Source organism: Bactrocera neohumeralis, chromosome 5, assembly GCF_024586455.1.
Source record: "Bactrocera neohumeralis isolate Rockhampton chromosome 5, APGP_CSIRO_Bneo_wtdbg2-racon-allhic-juicebox.fasta_v2, whole genome shotgun sequence".
In the NCBI taxonomy this organism is placed as follows: domain Eukaryota; kingdom Metazoa; phylum Arthropoda; class Insecta; order Diptera; family Tephritidae; genus Bactrocera; species Bactrocera neohumeralis.
In genome coordinates, this window is record NC_065922.1 from 64269532 (window position 1) to 64292685 (window position 23154).

At 32.9% G+C, this 23154-nt stretch overlaps 1 protein-coding gene across 3 annotated transcripts in view; it reads left to right on the forward strand.

Annotated features, from left to right (window-relative positions):
* Positions 1-393: 393 nt before the first annotated feature.
* The window catches only part of LOC126759151 (rho GTPase-activating protein Graf), a 204224-nt gene continuing 181463 nt past the window's right edge, over positions 394-23154 (forward strand). For 2 of the 3 annotated variants that reach the window (XM_050473812.1, XM_050473814.1), the window contains exons 1-2: positions 394-798; positions 4899-6466. In XM_050473812.1, coding sequence (XP_050329769.1) covers positions 6031-6466 — 436 coding nt within the window. In that variant the 5' untranslated portion in view covers positions 394-798; positions 4899-6030. The remainder of the gene's footprint in view (positions 799-4898; positions 6467-23154) is intronic. The other variant, XM_050473813.1, reaches the window with a different exon arrangement.

Genomic DNA, 23154 nt, shown 5'->3' on the forward strand with positions numbered 1-23154 from the left:
GAGCGAACACGGCAACACCGCGCGCAACATGTTGGCATGGAATTCTCCAAACACAAGCAACAAGTTCGCTTCAAACTGAAAGCACATGCTGCCACTTATTACTTAAAGTTATTAATTGTGGATACAAGCACTAATATAATTGAAATTAAGAGCAAAATTAATAACAAATACCTAAAATATTGAAATTTTAGCGTTTCATATTTATTTTTACCATCATACTACAAATCCACACATTTTGAGTCAAATATTTTAGAGTTGTAAAGACATACTTTCGTGTCATCCGGCAACTTCGTTGCTATTCATTTTGTTTTGCCGGCTTGCAACCGCATGTTAAAACATGTTTTAAGTTCTCTGGCGCAACACACCGCTGCGCAGCAAACGAACTTGTTCCGTATTCAATCCGAATCGAGCGCTTGAAGTAAACGAATGTGTTTTCGCGTGCGGTTGAGCGCGAATTTCCGAAACATAAACGGTGTGCGTGAGCGTGTGTGTGTATATTGTTGTGTAGGCCAGCTAGCAAACGGCCACCAATGCAGAAACAGAATACAAGTGTGCAAATGCATAGCCAGTTAACGCAAAGATTTTAAATAGTTAAAATAAGCGTAAGGTGCAGCAAAAATTTGGAAATATAATGAAGGCAATTTTGAAGTTGAAGTGCTGATTGGAATTATTTACTAAAATTTGTGGAAAACTGTGTGAAAAGTGCTCGTGCGCAGGCAAAACACACGTAAATTGTACGAAAGCAGTTAACAGTAGAAGCGTGGTGTACGAAGAAGCTGTAAAGAAATAGTGGAAAAGGTAAAAAGCAGAAAAGTGCAAGTGTGTAGCAATGTGAAACGTTTGGCAGTTTGTTTCAAGCAAAAGTGCATAACTAATAAAAGTCGAAAAGCTTTAGCTGGGCTTGTATATAATTAACAATATTTGGAGTGCAACAACAATAACAAAATCGCAGCAAACGAAGTGTTGAAATTGTAGCCGGTAAACTTCTGGCTGGTTTGGTGTAGCATCAAGTTCCACTTCTGCAGCTATCCGCTAGTCTACGCCAAACATATTTTAACAATATTAAAAATAACAATGCAATAAATAGCAAAAGTGCAAGCAGGAAAGCAGTTAACGGCCTGAAATATATTGTGAAAATATATTCGTGTACTTAGTGCGCTTTAATTTTGCTTAATTCCACTGCTAGTATCGCTAACGCTAATCCATTGAAACAACATGCCATTGGCTCCATTTTTCCTTCCAGCATAAATAAGTATAAAAGCGGCGCTGCGGCAAGCTTTACATTTCGAACAAATATTTTATGCAGTTTTACAAAAAATTCCAGTTTCTCTCGTTTTTTACTTGTGTGTAATTAAAAAAAAAATTAAATGTTTTTTCTAATTTGGCAAATAAATTTGGAGTCGCGCTCACAACACATAACATTCCATGTCACTGCTTCTATCCTTATCAGACGCGCCATATCAGCGCTACAAAATGATCGTCTGCAGCGACAGCCTTCTTTTTCGTGCTGTTTGTTGTACGTGTTTTGAGAGAACCCGTCCGCTAAGCGCTCCGCGGTATGGCAAATAATTTTCTGAGCTAGAATTTGTTCACTCAGATATTGTTGTTGTTCGTTTGTTTGTTCGCACTGACTTTGATAGATCGGTTTGAAAGCGTTTGTTTGCATTTTATTCCATGTTATTTATTGGCTATGCGCCTTTTCTGTGATCGATCGTTCGCTGGTAACAGTGTTTAATATTTTAGTATACCCCATCGGAGTAAATTTGCAAATATTTCTACAAAAAATGTTATATAAATTTTGGTGCTCAGAATCTGAGTAATGTTGCTAATGTTTCTACAAAAAGCGATTTACAATTGTTTTAGTTGAAATGTGTGATTAAAATGGCAAAGATAAATGATAAAAATATGAAATTATAATAAAATAATTTATATTATTTAATATACCAAAAAAAACAATATATTGTGGAAATGCTCTTAATATATAAATATGATCGAGATTTGAAAATTAACCTAAAAAGAATTGATGCAACATACATAACTTTGATATATGTATGTACATATGTATCTAAAAAAAATTATTTATTTATTTGAAATAATTTATATTACTAAATTAACACCAGTATTTTGGCTAAAATAGAAATGAGTGTGTTAAAATTTGAGCAAAATTGCTGTTCACTAATCTGAGAAATGTTGTAAATGTTTTTATAAAAGCAGTTTTATAATTGTTTAAGTGGAAATGTGTGACTAAATTTGATAAATCTACACATTATTTGAAAAACTTCAAGGTTCAGATTTTGAGCTGTTTAAAGGGTGTTCTTTGATTTATAATGAATTTTACATTTATAAGTTATATCTTGAATAAGACTTACTTTTGCACTATTTAATATAAAATAAATAAGCAGCAACGAATTAGTGAACTGTTAGTGGATAAAAAAATTAAAAATATAAGTGTAAAATTTATAAAAAACCGAAGAAACACGTATTTTAAGTAGTTGAATTTTAGAACTTTAAATGTAAAAATCTCAAAATATGGTCATCGACAACTACAGTTGTCCACAAAATAATAGGAGTGCCAATATGAAAAATGTGTTTGACTGCATAGCTTTTTTAAATCACATGTAAATGACAATATCGGTGCACATAACGGGATACTAGCATTAAAATACAAAACAAATTTTTATTGTGATGATTGCTATTCTACTTCTGCTTTGCTAGTTCTCTGAGACACTTGTTATTGCTTTTCACAAAATAAAAAGTGTTAGATATTTCGTTTTCAAAATAGTCTTTGATTTAAAAAAATATTTACAAAATTAGAAAAAAAACATATATTCCATAGCAGCAATTTAAATTAGTATTATTTTATTTAATCATTTAAAATTATACAAGGTAAAGAAAAAAAAAAAAAATTTAAAAAAATGAATCTCAGAAATATGGTAAAAGACTCCTCAAAAATGATTGCCAATATGAAAAATGTGTTAAATTATAGAAAATCCACTGCAACGCAAATCATGCAGATATCGCAATATAGTACGCTACTTCTGCTGCAAAATTAATCCTTTTGCTTCAGCTAGGAGCATCCATGGCGAATTAAATTTGTCAGTTAATACTGAAACTGTTCGTAGGAATTTGGAAGCAGAACAAATTATTTGCCAGAAGTCCACGAAAAGACCCCCATTAAAAAAACAAGGAAGACCGCATAAAATTTGCAAAAAGAGCATGGCTCCTGATGATCAAATCTAAATGTATATAAACATATTATGGTCCAACAAATCCAAAGTTGAGTTATTTGCTAGTACAGGCTCTAGGAACTTTGTCCGACGTCCCCCTAACTCAGAATATAATCCCTCGGTTTACCACAAAAACCGTTATACATAACGATGACCATGGTATGTGGTCGTTTTTGACATTGTGGTGTTGGTCTAATTCACTTAATTGAAGGCATCATGGACCAAAGGGCATATGTCAAAATATTAGATGAGGTAATGTTGACACATGCCTCATGGAATATGTCATTGAAATGGGTATATCAACAAGATAATGACCCTAAACATACTAGCAAGTGCGCAAACATACTAAAAGTGCGTTTAGGGCTAACTGTTTAGGTCCAACGGAGTTGAGGTTATGACCTGCTCAACCTCCTGACCTCAACCCCATTGAAAACCTGTGGACAGATATCAAGAAGAAAGTAGCTGAAGAGAAACCAACCAATTCGAGAGATTTATGGCAAGTAGTGAAAGAGGCTTGGAAAGGAATACCAATAAAACGTTGCCAGGATCTCATAGACTCCATGCCTCGGAGATGTGATGCTGTGTTAAAAAAATCGAGGTTATTCAAGGAAATATTAATTTTTTTAATATGCTGTGAAACCTTGGAAGCATTATATATTAAAATTATAGAACGGTCTCGTATTACATAAAATACTCCTATTTTTTTGTGGAACTCCTTTTTTAGTTTACTTGATATAAACTGCGATATAAAATTTTTTTATGTTTAATTGAAATAAAAAATCTGGAAATATTAATAGATCTTTAGCAAATTACATTGTGCAAAAATTTAAAAGCCGTACACAATAAGCCAGGCCAGGTGAGCAATGTTAGATTTTCCCTTGTTCCAGTCAGTTTTAGCGAGTGAAGATTTACTGTTCTCATAACAATTACAATAGGCTCCTACAACGACAACAACAACAACCATTTTACGTTATTGCAATGTGGGTTCAACGACAGTGTTTCTAAATAAAATATTCATTATTAAATTTTTGGTCAATAACTCTACAGAAAATGCTGATTATTTAGCTTTTGACCAATTTATTTCCCTTTTGTAGACCCTTGACAATTGAATTTAACTACTAGTTTAATTGGGTGATATGACCTTGATAAGGGTTATTTATTGTGTGACCTTGAAAAAGAATTATTAAGAATCCTGCATTATTCTGCTATTGCTGTCATTTTTACATAGCACTAACATGCTGTTAGTAACACGCTGTAACGAAATGTTGCGGCTGTTGCTTTCAGGAGGAAAGGTTTGACTCAAATATTCGTCGATCGAGGCAGATCGAGGATTCAAACAAGAATTTTTATGCGAAAGTTGCAACGAATTTGTGCTGAACTGGTTGGAAGCACAAAACATATTTACATTAACATTCCTCTACGTAAGGAGTTAGCAGTGGAAACGGCAAAAGTTGTGTTTTCAGGCGCCAAAAAATTGAAAATAGTGCTAAAATAAAATTTTAAATGCACAATAAACGAGAAAATTTATATTTATTTAGAGTGTGCAAAAATTATGCTACAGAAAACTTTGTGGCAGTGAACAAAAACAGGTTTCGCTGATTGCTTTCCTGCTTTCCACGCTGCAGCCGTAGATCCTTCCTAATTTCGTCAAATTTTTTACTTTATTTTCAGCTGACACTGTAAAACGCTGTACGCTTACTATATTTTACAGTATAAAACAATGAATACAGATTTTTTTATTTAAGTTTTTTCGTGTAAAAACAGTGCAACGAAAAGCCAAAAACCAACAACAAGTATTGTGTAAATGCCGCGGCAAAAAATTAATAAAATAATAATAAAAAAGCATTAAAAAATGAGTGATGAAACGAAATGCCAAAACAAGTTCGGAAAATCAAAGAATTCCACAGCGGCTGCGTGACGGTGAAGACGAAACGTGCGCGCAATAAAGACGAAGCGAGTGTGTCGCGAAGTGAACGTTGCGGTCTAAACGTGTGCGCGAGCGAGTGAACGAACGTGTGCGAGTAGCGGCGAGTTGCCAGCACAATTGCAATAAAAACAACAGTGCGAAGTAATTTCTGTGTGTGTGCGTGTGTCGTGTACGGAAAAGTGCAACGACAGTCGTTGCAGCAACAATAACAACGCATGCACAATAAGCAACGAGCAGCGCATTACAAAAACAAATTGGCGAGTTCGCTGCAAAGGAATGTGAAATAAAAGCAAAACACTAAGAATAAAGTGTAAATTGCAATAAAAAGGTTCGATAAACAAGAAAAATATATACGTAAGTACGTACCTACAACGGGTAAACGGCTGCAACAGGCATTGTGCAACTGTTTGTGTGAAAAGCGAAAAGTGCAGGAAAGCAGGTTTATAATGTAGCGAAAAGGCGAAAAGTGCGTGTTGTTGTTTTTTTATGTGCGAAACAAAGGCGAATTGCTCGTGAAGTTGCAGTGCTCGCTTAAAAAAAAAAATAAAAAACGGTGAAAATAAGTTTATAATACATTATGTACTTGCTTATTGTTTTTGTAAATATATATTTTTACAAATTAATTTCTTTTTAGTTTAAGTGCGCTAACTTTTCTTAACGCATTTTTGCCACTTTTTTGTTGTAAACATATTCGTTTTTGGTTTGCGTTACAAAAAGCTTGTAAATAGCTAAATTCCGTTTATTTTTTTCATTTCTTACCAAAGCAATGAAGATGAATTGATCAGCAACATTATTATTTTTCATTTTGTGCTTTAAAAACCGTTAATTTCAATAAAATAAATCACGTTCTTTCAATTTCAATCCCTGCTTGAAATTATGAAGAATAATCAAACAAAAAACGCCAACAACAATAACACCATTAATAATAACAATAACAACAACAATAAGAATCTAAATTACCTAAATAATATCAATAAGAAATTCAACAACAATAACAACAAAACAACAACAACGACAACAATCACTAATAGCAACAACGCAAAACTGCACAATAATAACAACAATAATAATAATAATAAAAATAATAAGAAGAAGAATAGCAATAAGCGTACTCTACGATTGGGTCGTAATAAAATGGGCGGCCGCAAGGATGTGCGTCGCGGCCTCGAGCCACTCGAATTCGAGGAATGCATTGTGGATAGTCCAGAGTTTCGTGATAATTTGAATCGCCACGAAAAGGAACTGGATCACACTAGTCATCAAATCAAGCGTATCATTAAGGAGGTGAAAGATTTGATGAGTGCCGCTAAAGGTGAGTAAGAAGCGTTAAAAATATAATTATAATGTTTGTATATTTCTTTACTTAATTAGTTTAAAATATTTTTTAAAGTTATTTTTATAATTATTAATGTTTTTTTAAATTTATATTTACATTTTTTTATACATTTGAAATTTTTCTTTTTTTAAGTTTTTATTTAAGTTTTTTTTTTATACATTTAAATTTTATCTGCAATTTAAATTATTTAGATATTTTAATATGTTTAATCTTGTACGATATATTTTTAAAAATATAATTTTTTGTTAATTTACATAAGTTATTTATAATAATTTTAATTATATATACACAGCTCCAAAGATACATATTTATACCCTGAACAGGATATATTAAGTTTGTCACGAAGTTTGTAACACCCAGAAGGAAGCGTCGGAGACCCTATAAAGTATATACATATATAAATGATCAGTATGTTGAGCTGAGTCGATTTAGCTATGTCCGTCTGTCCGTCTGTCTGTCTGTCTGTATATATACGAACTAGTCCCTCAGTTTTTAAGATATCGTTTTGAAATTGTGCAAACGTCATTTTCTCTTCAAGAAGCTGCTTATTTGTCGGAACTGCCGATATCGGACCACTATAACATATAGCTGCCATATAAACTGAACCATCGGAATCAAGTTCTCGTATGGAAAACTTTCACATTTGACAATGTATCTTCACCAAATTTGGTATAGATTATTTTCTAAGGCAACAATGTAATCTCCGAAGAAATTGTGCAGATCGGTTAACTATAACATATAGCTGCCATACAATCTGAATGGTCGATATCAAATTCTTGTATGGAAAAGTTTCACATTTGACAAGATATATTCATGAAATTTGGTATAGATTATTTTCTAAGGCAAAAATGTAATATCAGAAGAAATTGGGCAGATCGGCTCAATATAGCATATAGCTGCCATACAAACCGAGCGTTCGGAATGAAGGGCTTGTTTTGGAAAACTTTCGCATTTGACGTGGCATCTTCAAAAAAGTTGGCACAGGTTATTTTCTAAGATAATTATGTAATATACGAAGAAATTGTTCAGATCGGACCAATTTAGCATAGAGCTGCCATACAAACTGAAGGATATTATAGCTCAGTGCAACCGCAGTTAACGTTTTTTCTTGTTTCTGTGAAGTTTTATACTTACATACATATATAAAATAACAGCTTAAATAGTGTTTTATTTGTTGCACTATGCCACAAAGTACGCTGCTGCATGCAACATAACCTCAAAATTAATTTCAACGCAGTAAAATCTTATAATTGACTAAATATAAGCAACCGGTATTCAAATAAATTTACTTAAGCTAACCGCAGAATAATGCTATTGAAACAAAAATAAGAAAAATAAACAACAACAACAACAAAGTGTGTAGAAAAATAGCACTTTGGCATTAGTCACAAGCCGACTTTGTATGTATGTATGTAGGCAGTTACCTAAATGAACTTGCGAAATATTGAATTACGAAATCTTACACACCAAAGCAACAACAATAGAACATACATACATACATATGTATATGCATATCAACACAACCACAGGCAAGTGGTTTAACAACAACTACAAGCGATATTTACTTACTGCAACTGTGGTTAAATAACAACAACAAACACGCGGCGGTATTTACTTACTGCAACTGTTGTTGTTGTTCTTGTTGTTAATTATTTTCCTTTGCCATTGCAGTGCACAGTGATTTCTTAGCATGTCTTGTTGTTGTTTATTTTTCCTTTGCATTTTCGCCCAAACAATTGTTTGCTTTTAGCATGCGAACCTCGTACAATTACAATTGGCGTGTTAAGCTACAATAACAAAAACAACAGCAACAAAGTATGTTGTATTTAAAAAACAGTTGGCACGTATCGCATGCAACAACTTTTGTTTGCAATGCGAACGCAGCAACAATAACCAATGCATCAAACTGTAAGCAAATACATACTTACATACATATATACTTATCTGTGTACATATTCATATGTACTATATTTATAGTATATAATTATTTTCGGTGCACAAGTATATTATCTGTTTTTTGTATATATTTTATTTCTTGTTGTTTCAAAGGTAATCCGCTTTAGGCATCACTCGAGTCTGTTTGTTGCTCGCCTGCAACAAGTGGTTGACTTTGAGAATTTAACTCAGCCGCGTTTGTTGTTGTATTGCTACTACCGTTGTGATAATTAAGCACAGCTGACGTTACAATAAGTGGCAGTGTCGCTACAACATACACAATTGCCGCCGCACATTGCCTTCTTTACCTACAGACAAACAGTAAGGTGATTCGAATTTATCCCACTTGGGTTAAAAAAACGCTTAACAAACATGAGTTCTACTGCTCAACTCTAGGGAGCCGCTATTTTTATTTCGGTTTCTCATATATGTAATTAACATGATCAAATCTATTTTTTTAACAAAATTGGATTCACATAATCTTTACTAATTTCCTGAAGTAAAATATGGATATATTTACAGGAAGAGTTGTTGTTGTAGCGGCAGAATTCTGCCGAGTTGACAGTCCTTGGCCGGATAAAAATCCGGGTCCGTTCCGGTTACGTACACCCGACTGTCGCGGGAACGGCTTACAGGAAGAGTCGAGTAAAATGGTTTTTGGGAGTTTCTGAAACACCTTAATGTACATACCTCTGTATGTATGTAAGTTCATATGTATGTAGTATACAGTCATGTATATTGAATGTTCGTGTGTCAGTTTGGAAACCGGCTTGGCGCACTTGTCGTTTACGTCCGTTGTACCAAGAAGTCGTCTCGTGTCCGCTTTCCGTGCGTTAGTTTTAGTTGTTTCTTGTTTAAGTGGTAAACATATGCCCTTCAGACTAAGCTTGGTGATCTTTAGTGTTGCAAACTAAATAATAATAAATAAAAGAATAATACTTACAAGATGCTTACAATATACACACTAGGGTGGTGCTTAAAAATTTAACAATTTTTTCGCATTTCGCAACCGAAATAATTTATAAGTAGTTTCAAGTAATGCACATTTTGGGATGATTCTTAAAATTACTGGACTAACATTTTTCCAGATTGTTAATAAAATGCTGCAAATTTTCAAATTAATTTTTGGTATTCAGTGTAGACATATTAGGGGTGTTACGCCGTTAGGCTTTTTATTTATTTTTATTTTTTGTAAATCCTTTTATTTGAAATAAGTTTTAAGTACTACCCTAATATACCTTAAGCGGCTCAGTATACCAGATAATGTAAGCGAGTTCTGCAGCAGCGGCGTAAAACTGTTACACTATATGAGTTATTTCGTTAAAATACTCAATTAATTGTAAAATATTTAAATTTTTTGTTAAACTTTTTGATGTAAATGTTCTTTACAGGTTTTTTTTATTATTTTTTCCAATAATTTTTTTCTAATTATTTTTTTTTCTAATATTTTTTTTTATTTTCTAATATTTTTTTTTATTTTTATTTTCTAATATTTTTATTTTTATTTTCTAATATTTGTTTTTTTATTTTTATTTTCTAATATTTTTTTTTTTTTTTTTTTTTATTTTTTTTTTTTTTTTTTTTTTTTTTTATTTTTTTTTAAGTTTTTTTTAATTTTTTTTTTAAATTTTTTTTTTTTAATTTTTTTTTTAATTATTTTTTTTAATTATTTTTTCATTTTTGTTTCTACTAGCATTTTTTTTCTAATAGATTTTTTTCCTAATTTTTAATTTTTCTTGCATATTATCATTACATTTTGTACCACCCTAATGAACATTAAATGTTCATATACGCAACTGATAACAAATCCCAATTAAGGGACCGGACATTCTAGGTGCATGCCCTCAATTCGTAGTCCTTATTTCGTTTGCCATGGTCGTCATCAAAAGGGGGTCACTCATCCGAGGCTTGTTGTTCCTTTTCATTGGGGGTGTTTTTTTACGTGGCGGGTCCCAAACCCAGCGCACAACCCTATGTAGAGGATGTTTCGCTTTCTCACTTTAGCTCGCCTTCAAACGGATGTTCTTAGGCTGCCCAGAGGATACTTGGTCAAAGACCGGAAGTTGTGAGCTGCTTGAGCCATGTGTAAAAGAATCGTTTCTGGCCACTCCCAAGTGAATGGCGATCAGAGTACTTTCCTCACTTGCGTGAACTACTACACATGACTCCATCCTCCGTTTGTCCTTTGTTTACATAGCATCAGCTGATTCTTTCTCTACTCCTCCTTTACGATGGTTTGTCATACAGCGCGTCAGCCCGGTTTCCCTGACGATTGTCATTCCGCTAGTTCTTGCCCTGTGCCCTGTGTTGCTTTGTCGGGTGGGGGGTTGATATCTTCATGACTCACAGCTGTTTTTCCTAAGTACATAGTTAAAAGCAGGAACAGCTGGTGGACGATGAGCTAAGATATACATTGTTTCTGTTTCCAAGCAACGGTGCAAAACAAAATATAAATAAAAACTAAAATAAAAGTATATTTCGAATGGAAACAGAACCAACTTTGCAACTAGTTAGTTGTTATTATTTCGTGTAATGTATAGATGTTTGAAAGTTTAAGTATAGAAATAAACTATATACTATAGAATATCGTAATTGTCTCAATTACGCAAATTATTGGACAACAATGAGATATACATATGTACATATGTATGTAGCTGTCATACAAACTGTTCGATCAATCGCACGTCCTTGTATTGTAACCTTTTTTATTTGACGAGATATCTTCACAAAATTTGGTCCGAATCATTGCTTCAGGCAACGGTGCAATCTCTGAAGAAATGGTTCAAATCGGACCACTGTAGCATATAGCTGTCATATAAACTGATCGAAAAAAGTCTTGTCCTTGTAAGGAAAATCTTCTTATTTGAGAAGTAATTTTCGCAAAATTTGACATAGATTATTATCTAAGACATTGCTACAATCTTCGAAGAAATTGTTGAGGTCGGAGAACCATAACATATAGCTGTCATACAAACAAACTGATCAAACCCAAGTCCTTGTTTGTACTAATTGTTAATACGACGAGAAATCTTGTTCAAATTTGGCACAGATTATTCTCCGAGGCATCGCTACAATCTCCGAAAGAATTCTTGAGATCGAACAACTAACAAAATTGAGTGTGTGTGTGTGAATAACAAACTTAATTGCCATTCAATTTACAGCTTACAAGCTCAACAAGCTCAATTAATTGACGCATTTGACTATTCTTTAAGCATATTTACTGCTTTAAAATAAAAAAATATAAATCTTAATATTGAATTTTTTCTGGATTCAATAATTTACTTAGCACAAAAATATTTTATTTTATTTTTTATTTTTATTTCTTATTATTATGTACATTCGCATGTATAACTTGTCACTTACCAGCTACACTGCCAGTCAGCAACGAGCGCTTCCGTTTGCTTACAACAACTACACATATTTACATGTTTACAGAATTCTTATTTGTGTTATTGTTATTGATAGATGCTGACTGACGCTGGCGGCATTCTGTTGTCCAACAGTTGCATGCAACGGTGCCAACGCTGAGCGGTCGACTGGTTGGCTGGCAGCAGCGGCTGTTGTTGTTGTGTTGATGGTGGTTTTATCGACTGTGTTAATTATTGTTTTCGTTGTAAAGTTGTTGCTGTGGTTGTAGCAAGTCGTTTGCCTGCAGGTGGACGCATACAAAACTAAAACTCTGTGTGTGTGTGTGTGTGTGTGAGTTGTACCTTTTGTTATTTAAATTCGAAAAATCGCAGCAAAATAATCGGTGTTTTTCGCTGCCTGGCGACAACTTGTTTTTCTTGTTATTGCCGTTTTGCTTTTGGTTTGATTCACTCATTCGTTTTTAATATTGGTGGGAAAATCCTAAATGATCGATGGTGGCGATTAAATAAACGGTTGTGGTGTAATGCATGCAAAGGTAACAACAAATGTAAAGGTGTTTGTGGCATAAATGCAACAACAGTGGAATGCAGCGAAACAAATTAGCCAAAGGTTGCCAACTTGATTTTGATTTTTCAGTTTGTATGACAGCTATGTATATAATATAGTGGTCCGATATTTGCGTTTCCCATAAATGAGCAGCTCCTTGGGTAGAAAATATAGTGCGATTTTTCAGAAACTAAGGAACTGGTTGTTTTTTAACGAAATGTTTCAAAAAATGGAGTCCAAGAATATCGATAATAATTTATTTCAAAAAGAAATTAAAATTTACCATTTTAATTAAATATTCTTTTTAACCGCCAAATATTTTTTAAAACTAATTCGTCAACGTAATAATTTTAAGTAGCAATTAGCTTTTATAATGAAAATAAATACTAAAAATATTGATTTAAAATATGTAATTACAAATAATCGGAAAATTTCCATCGTAAAAAATTGCAAATAAAAATAAGAATTCTATGTATGTATCTAATTTAATTTTAATCAATAAAAAGTAATTTCAAATTATTGAACATTTTTATAAAAAAACGATAAGTTATCGATATTTGTAAGTTATCGATTAATTTGCAGCCAAAAATAATAATGACAAAATATCTAGTAATTTTATTTACAAGTTATCGTTTAATTTTTATCGGAACAATTTATAAATTATCGATTAATTCCCATAAAAAATAATTACAACATATCGATTAATTTTTCGTTAAGCAAATGTCATGAGAAGAAATAAAAAGTAACGCATTAATATACATAAAATTAATCTAATATTAAAGTTATCGATAAATTTTGTTCGTAAAAATTTATAAATTATCGATTAATTTGAATCCAAAAATAATAATTACAAAATATTTAGTAATTTTATGTACAAGTTATCGATAAATTTTTATCGGAAAAATTTATAAATTATCGATTAATTCCCATAGAAAAATAATAATTACAACATATCGATTAATTTTTCGTTAAAAAATTTCATGAGAAAAAATAAATATAATAATTTATAGGAAAACTTTATAAATTATCGATTAATTTGCATCCAAAAATAATAATTACAAAATATCTAGTAATTTTATTTACAAGTTATCGATTAATTTTTATGTGAAAATTTATAAATTATCGATTAATTCCCATAGAAAAATAATAATTACAACATATCGATTAATTTTTCGTTAAACAAATGTCATGAGAAAAAATAAAAAGTAACGCATTAATATACATAAAATTAATCTAATATTAAAATTATAAGTTATCGATAAATTTTGTTCGAAAAAATTTATAAATTATCGATTAATTTCATAGAAAAATAATAATTAAAAATATCTAGTAATTTTATTTACAAGTTATCGTTTAATTTTTATGGGAAATTTTTATAAATTATCGATTAATTCCCATAGAAAAATAATAATTACAACATATCGATTAATTTTTCGTTAAAAAAATTTCATGAGAAAAAATAAAAAGTAACGCATTAATATAAAATTAATCTAATATTAAACTGAAAGTTCCAAACCAAAAGATTATAAACTTTTTTTGTATATTCAGTTTGCGTGCTGGAAAGCATGCATACATACATACATACAAATATTTAGCATTCGTCTCAATGGAATTTGCGCCAGTGAAATTCCCCAGAGAACACCAGCCCAGCCTTGCAGCGGGTCGACGCAGGCATTCAATGTGAGGGTGCGAACGACGAGCAACAAGTGTTGCCGACCCATGGCATGCAACCAATAACAGAAAATTAATGCCAAGCACAAGCGATAAAGCCAAGCAAACATATGCTTGTGTGTGAGTGTGTGTTTGTATGTAAGTTTGCCTGCCAAAGGCGAATGAACAAATTATAAACGCATCGAATGTCATTTAACGCGCTCATAAATACTGACTGCTTTACGTATGTGTATTCCAACTAAGTATTTTATCAAATACAAAAACAAATACAAACATATACATACATACATATGTACATACATATGTGCATATAAAGAAATGTATATTATTCAGTCGGCGGCTACATTAGCAGCAATGAAATAAAATTTAATAGAGTGAAATGTGAAACTGTGCAGTTACAGTACAAACAACAACAACAAATAATAACAACAATTGCATTTCATATATAAATTTATTGATTATCGTTTCGGTTGCTTGGCAGAATCGATTCGTCGCGTTTTGAAGGCGAAGGCGAAGGCGAAGGCAAAGACGTCAATAGATAAATTCTAACGGGCACTTAAATACACACACATACCTATGTACCTTCATACTCAAATACACATAAATACATATTGTACATATGTACATATGTATGTAAGTGTTTATTTACAGACGTTCACTTGCAACAACCTAATAAATTAAGTAAATCTATGCGTTTGTATGTATGTATGTATGTGTGTCCATATCAATACATCTAAATACATATCTCCCTATTTAAACACGCGTTTGTTTATTCATTTGCACACTAGCTATTGAATTAATTTTTTCATTTGTTTTCCACCCTTCACGCCCGTCCGTCTGTGCACCACTTTCATACCCAATCCCTTGCATGCCAACACGTCTTTATGTCGAGTCGACGCATTTGTGGTCTTATCAACCGCAAAATTGCTCACTTTGTTTTTAATCAGACACACATACATATGTATGTACATATATTTATTTTCTTACATAGATACATACATATGTATGTATGTACTTATTATATGAAAATATATGTATGTACATATACATACATATAAATACATACTATGTATGTCTATAGTATATAAATTTGTGTTCGTTCTGACTTTTCTCCTTTTTTAGTTGTTAGAACTAATCTCAATTGCTCAAGGCGCTTACTAATTGTGTTGCGTTAAAAATTATCTGCGCACAGTGGGCTATGATGCATTAAAAAGTGAATTTTTTTTAACAATTTTGATAAAAATTTACTAAATATTTGAAACAGTCTAAGTGTACGTGTTGCGATAAAAATTAGCTGCGAACAGTGGGCTATTATACGTAAAAAAGTAAATTTTTTTTAACAATACCATTGAAAATTCATCAAATTTCTTAAATTTAAATTCTGTAAGCGCTGCGATAAAAATTATCTGCGCACAGTGGGCTATGATGCATTAAAAAGTAAATTTTTTTTTAACAATTTTGATAAAAATTTACTAAATATTTGAAACAGTCTATGTGTACGTGTTGCGATAAAAATTAGCTGCGTACAGTGGGCTATGATGCATTAAAAAGTAATTTTTGTTTTAACAATTTTGATAAAAATTGACTAAATTTTTGAAACAGTCTATGTGTACATGTTGCGATAAAAATTTGCTGCGTACAGTGGGCTATGATACATTAAAAAAGTAAATTTTTTTAACAATACCATTGAAAATTCACAAGAATTTTTAAACTAAAATTCTGTAAGCGCTGCGATAAAAATTATCTGCGCACAGTGGGCTATAATGAATTAAAAAGTAAATAAGTTTTAACAATGTTGATAAAAATTTACTAAATTTTTGAAACAGTCTATGTGTACATGTTGCAATAAAAATTAGCTGCGCACAGTGGGCTATGATACATTAAAAAAGTAAATTTTTTTTAACAATTATGATAAAAATTTACTAAATATTTGAAACAGTCTATGTATACATGTTGCGATAAAAATTAGCTGCGTACAGTGGGCTATGATACATGAAAAAAGAGAACAAATTTTAACAATATTAATGAAAATTCACTCAATATTTTAAATTATCAATTTTTTATGCATTGACTTAAAAAGTACTTGCGAACAGTGGGCTATGATGTATGAAAAACTGAAAAAATTTTAACAATATTAATAAAAAATCAACAAAATTTTTATAGTAATGTATTTCTTAATTATACATAATGGCAAGAACTTAGAAAAATACTTTTTAAAAAGACATTCTAAAGTTTCTTAGCTAATTTAAAAAAATCGTATATTGAAAATAATGTACATACATACATATGTACGTTGGGAATAATATACACGAATCTACAAAAAATATATATATATGTATCTACTATTTTTTAAACGTTTATACCATTTTAATAAAGAAAACCTATTGAACAAACTTTTAATTACTAGTAAATTACTAAGTCGATTTATGTGATTTTAAACTGCGTAATATTTGAAAATTTTAAAAATTTAATTAAATAAAAAAATATTTTTATTATTAAATAAACATGCCTTTTTAACAAAAAAAATTTTAAATCATTTTTCAAAAGCACATTAACTATAAAAGCGCTTAAGTCGATTGATACTAATTTTAAAAAAATGTTAATTGTTTTGAAAATTTAATAAAAAAACAATAAAAGTAAGTTTACACCAAGTTTTGTGAAAGAAAATCTGTTTTTGAAAGATAACTATAAAAAAACCCAAAAACTTCAATATTTGAATTTTTCACTTAAATTTTGAGGTTATGTGAAAAAGCTGTATATACAAAAGTTGTGGAACTTTTCATTACAAGTAACTTGTACACACATATAACTTTTTTTCTATAGTACTCGTCATTTTACCGAAAATGAGTTAAACCATTTTAAACCTTAAAAAAATTACCCACGCCTCTCCCCTTTTTCTTAATGACCTCAGAGGCCGTAAATTATTTTTCCTGCATTTTTTATCTTTTGTTTTCAGTGAGTTTCATCCTACTGTGTTTATTCTTGTTAAAATTTTAAGTCTTTTGTCCTCGCGACCTGTTTTGAGCAAATCTAATATAAGGTCATACGAATTTCAACCGTATACATATACATATGTATTTAATTTATTATTTTTTATTTAGAAAGTTGTAAATAAAGACGTTAGTTTTCTGGAAAAAATTATCTTAACTTAAGTTCTTATCATAAGCCCCAACTTCTAAGTCAAACCAACCAATTCCAGTAGTATTTACTGCCTTACCAATTTCGCCTCCACCCCACTCACCACCCCTTATTAATGCCGGAAAGTCAAGTACACACTCAAACACTTTATTTGGTTAAACACTTGTCACACGCAATAAATAACTGTGCTTATAAGGTATTCAGCTATCAGGTTCTGTGCGATCGATCGATTTTTCGTTGACAGAGTTTAAGTGGGCAGAGGAAAAATGGGCTTTCTACATTCTCTACAGCTTAATACCTTAGAATTGTTGAATGTTTGATTAAATTTTTGTATAATACATATATGTACATAAGTATATGTTATATCAGTATATAGATAGCGGTAAATGCATTCGTAGTAGTCAGTATCAATGTTTTTTATTCTCAACCCCTAAGTGTCACCACGGTACTCATTTATTTCGTGTTCGTTTGGAAATATCTACCTTAAAAGATGGAGTAGACTATATAATTGTAGGATATCAATATAATCTAAGTAAAATAAAAATAACACAGAAATGAAACAATATATACACAAATTTTTCGACGATCTAAAATGTTTCTATAATAGATCATAAAAGTATTTATGAAACTAACGGCAAAAAATAAATAAAAAAAAAACAAGGAAAAATGTTAACTTCGGTTGCACCCTCCAAAAATCAAATACAAGCTTCCATTCAAAGGTTTGTTTTTTGATCGGCGTGTCAGTATGGCAGCTACATGCTATGGTGGTCCGATCGAATGTTGTGGCTATGCTTTAACACATTCCTGAAGTAATTTCGATGAATGGTTCTGACAGTTCTTGGCCGGAGAAAATCTGGGTCCCGACTGTCCTGGGAACGGGGGCCACCAGATCATCTACGGCAGTGAGTTCCTGTTGGTCATTAGCCTGTTTAGTTGGCAGGTGATTTTCGCTACCTTTCAACCGACGTGCTGGATGTGTACCCAAACAGTTAATCTTGGGTATGGTCTTACGCCTCGGTGCTTTTTGTGGCTTTAGAATCTCCCTTTAACAGTTTTTTTCGTACCAAGCTGGTGAAGCCATGCCTCATATCCAATTAAATACGTTTCGTCTGATATTTCTAGTTTAAGTATTTATAAAATAAACCTTGGTGCTGCTCCTAACGGAACCGCTATCTGCCGTTATCTTCTCTAGTCTGGTACAACAGTTTGCTATTATTAAGATAGCGTCGCACCGCAGTCTTGAGATAATTGCGAATTCTAAAGGTTTTTTGATATTAAATGATTCACGTGACGTGGCGAATCGATTTTGTCATGTCCGAAGAAACAGTGTAGATCGGACTACTATATGATATAAACTGAACGAACGGCATCAAGTTTTTGTGTGGAAAACTGTTTTATTTCTCAAGTTATCTTCACGAAATTCGGCATATATTATTATCAATGGTAACGCTACAATCTCCTCAGAAATTGCTCAGATCGTACTATTATAACACATACTTAGCTGCTATACAAATTGAAATGAATCAAAATCAGAGTAAATATTATGTTCTTTTACAAAGTGCTTTCCAAAGTAAACAGGACCTTAAAAAAAAACAGAACATATAAGTTTTTCGGCAAAATCAATTTATTTTATTCAAAATAGTATCCTTCTGCTTCAATACAGCTTTTTGCACGGTCTAAAAGCATGTCGAACGAGTGTTTTAGCTCGTTGGCCGGTATGGCCGCCAGTATGCCGGTACAAGCCTTTTGAATGGGCTCTACGTCTGCATAACGCTTTCCTTTCATGGGCAAATGCATTTTTCCGAAAAGGAAGAAGTCGCACGGTGCCATATCAGGTGAATACGGGGAGTGGTTAATGGTTAAAATGTGATTTTTGGTCAAATAATCGTCCTTCGAATGTTGGATTCTGAGCAATTTTTGGTCGTCAGTCTATTTGTGCGGAACAAACCGTGCACACACCTTTCATAAGCCCAAATGTTCGGTCAAAATGCGATAAATCGATGTTTTGGAGATGTTCCATTCCATTTCCATGAATTTCAATGATGATTTCGGCTGATTTTTGATGAATTCACGCACAGTTTCGATGGAATTTCCGGTGATCACGGATTTTGATTGGCCCACATGTTGATCGTCATTTATGTCCACACGACCACTTTGAAAACGTTGAAACCACTCGCTCACTCTGCTACGGCATACGCAATCATCGCCATAAACTTGTTTCATCAGTTCAAACGTTTCGGTAAAAGTTTTACCAATTTTAAAACAAAATTTAATGTTGGCTCTTTGTTGGAAGCTCATTTTCGCACCGATAACTAAAACATACTGACACTTAAAACGCAATAACTTCACTGCCAATCAATGAAATTCTCACTGGACAGTCGATAAAGATAGCGGATTCTAACGCACCAGTCGATATATAGATGGCGCCACCAGGGGGCGCTGGATACAAAAAGTCCTGTTTACTTTGGAAAGCACCTTGTATGCTATAAAGGCACCTCTGAAGGGTGTTATAGCTTCAGTTAAATTTTTTTTGTTCTTATTTTTTAATTAATATAAAATTTTTTAGTCTATATTTATTATTATTTTTTTCTTACGAAAATATATGTGAAAAAAGTATAATTTATTTTCATATAGCAAAACGAAAATATTAAAAAATGCTGCTTGCCAATTTTACTTCATTACAACATATACACATATGTATGTATGCATATACTTACATATGTACGTACCTTACCAGTCATTCGCAAGTCGTTTTCATTTTCATTTACCGCTTCAAAACAGGTTTAAGGTCATGAGATTAACATTTAAGAAAACGTAAATACATACACACACATACATACATGCCATATACATATATTGTATTTACATATATACATACATATGTACATACATATATATATATACTTTGCTTGATAAATACTCAATACTCGGCACACCTGTATGCTCTTATAGGCACACACATACAAACACACATCGAATTATACACCCTGTACTTAAGCAAGTCAATACAACAACAGCAACAATCGCTTTGTGCGCATGATTTGGAGAATTAATTGCAAATAAAACTTACTAAATGCGTTATATTATCGGTTGTACCTTGGCTTTTAGTATATTACCCGTTGACTCGCTGATTAAACACACACACATGCAAACAAGTGCTTCATGGAGCAAACAAATAAATAACGCAGATAAAAATAATACGGCAAAAAAGCGTAAGTAAAACCAGATAATATGTAAACAGCAGCTACAGAGTAAACAGCAAAGGGCAGAGGAAGATATGGCGTCGGCAACAACAAGTGTGAAATTGGCGAGCAAATGCGGCAGAGCCATTAGTTTGTAATATTTATAAAGCCACTCATATGCGGCTATCAAAGGCAAACACTGTGACACACAAATATATGTGTGTATGTGTGTACATAAAGCCGTTGCGTTGATAAAAAGGGCGTACGAAGCTGCTGTGTGCTTGCTGTTGTTGTTTTTCACGGCTGATAACCGATTTCTCCACAATACACTGACTCACAACAACTTTTACCCTGTTTCGCATTTTTTGTTGTTTTTTTTTGTTTTGCTACAACAAACACTACAAATTATTACTGCCAGTTGAAAGCTTGCGGAAAATTTATAATCGATAGTTTTTCACATCCGATTGCGAATTTTAGTCAAACACATACATATGGATGGGTGTGTGTGTGGCCACTTTTATGATGACTATCCGTTGTGGAAAATTACGGCAATTATTTTGACAGTGTGTGTAAAATGAGTTTGGGTGCGAAAAAGTATTGTTTAGCATATAAAAATCGATGTTATATGCTGCCTAACGATTCAAGTCCTTTAAAAGAAGTATAGGAAGAAGTACTTCTTTAAAAGAAGTTTAAAAAGAAGTACTTCTTTAAAAGAAGTATAAGAAGAAGTACTTCTTTAAAAGGCCACCTTTATTATTCATAATCATACCCTGAACAGGCTGTGTTATCTTTGCCAACAACGCTTGTAACACTGTTCACGAAAATACCAATATTTCTCTTGTTTAGAAATATTATTGGATACTATGAATATGAGAAACTGTGCCCAAAAAATAAGGTGACATTGTATTTATTTTGAAAATTCTTTATTTATTCTTCCAAATCAATTTCATCCCCTTCAAAGTAATCCTCTCCCGATGCAATGCACTTATGCCAACGGATTTTCCAATCTTCGAAACACTGGTTGTAGTCGCTTTTCGGGATGGCCTTTAGTTCCGTCTTCGCTGCGGCTTGAATCTCCTCTATCGTATAAAAAACGGTGTCCCCGGAGCGGTCTTTTGAGCTTGGTGAACAGCCAGAAGTCGCACGGCGCCAGATCAGGTGAATACGGTGGTTGCGGAACGATATGGGTTGAGTTTTTGGCGAAATGATCACGAATTACGAGGGCAGTATGGGATGGTGCATTATCGTGTTGTAAAAACCAAGAATTATTTTTCCACAATTCCGGCCTTTTTAGGCGGATAGCGTTACGCAAACGACGCATAACGTTCAAATAATATTCCTTGTTGACTGTTTGACCGGTTGGAAGGAATTCATAATGCACAACACCACGATAATCGAAGAAAACAGTCAACATGACCTCGATTTTTGAGCGACTTTGGCGCGATTTTTTTGGTCTCGGCTCTCTTTTGGCACGATATTCGCTCGATTGATCGGTTGTTTCGGGGTCGTAAGCATAGATCCAAGTCTCATCGCCAGTTATAATGCGTTTCATGACACCCTGGTAGTCGGAAAGCATCGTTTCACACACTTCAACGCGACGCCTTTTTTCCAAAAAATTCAATGTTTTCGGTACCAGTCGAGATTTGAACCGCGCTTGAGGCCCAAAACATCCTTCAAAATGGTATTGGCTGAGCCTTTCGATATGCCAACTTCATCAGCAGGGTCTCTAATTGTTAATCGACGGTTTTTCAACACCAAATCTTTGATTTGTTGAACGTGAGCTTCGTCGGTTGAGGTTGATGGTCGCCCTGGACGCTCTTCGTCTTCGACACGTTCACGGCCGGCTTGGAACTCACTATACCACTTCTAAACATTTTTTTAGACATAGCCTCATCACCAAAGGCTTTCTGCACCATCCTCAACGTATCCGCAGCAGAAAATTGATTCCGTAAACAAAATTTAATGCAAATTCTTTGCTCAACAAATTTCGACATCGCAAAAAAACGAAAAACTCACTTTTAACAGCTCACTAAACGACACGTATCTCAAACACTAATGAATATTTTGACATGGAATTTGACATAAATGTGACTGACAGTACTACCAACCTAAAAAAAAAATAATTCTCCAAATCCTTCGACGCGCGCAGTTTAAATTCAAATGTCACCTTATTTTTTGGGCACAGTAGTACATTGCCTATCCCAAAGCCACGTTTTGGTAATATTTACGGCGTTATTTATGTTTCAGATTGTTATTCCGCATTAAAATATCTCCTTATCCTCGTTCGAGTTCGATTACATCCCGACATGAAAGATATCAGTCCCCCAGAACACCAATATAATCTGTGGCACGCATTAAACCATCGATCTGCCGAAGTACACCCAACACATTTCTGGGAAAACAGCTCAAAGGCTTCAGTGATGCAGCTCCAAATCTCTTTAATTGGCATATGTTGCTATCCTTTGCACCAACCGGTTTGTCAGCCCATATCCATGAGAGCCCATCTGATCCCATTCAATTAACTTTGGTTTTATCGCACCAATTAACTTCGCGAAATGTTAATATTTTTAGCGAACTATAAGCGAGCCTTACATTGCCATCAATTTTATCATCGTTCATGCCTTGGCACAATATTTTTCAGCCATCTTCATACGCCTTGTTACAGAAACTCCATGAACCTCTCTAATGACTATTATTTTCCACAGCGGTATTTTTATTGCTCCTACAACAATAAAGCATCATCGTTCATGCCTTGAGCACATTATTTTTCAGGCATCTTTATACTCCTTGTTACTGAAACTCCATGAACCTCTCTAATGACTA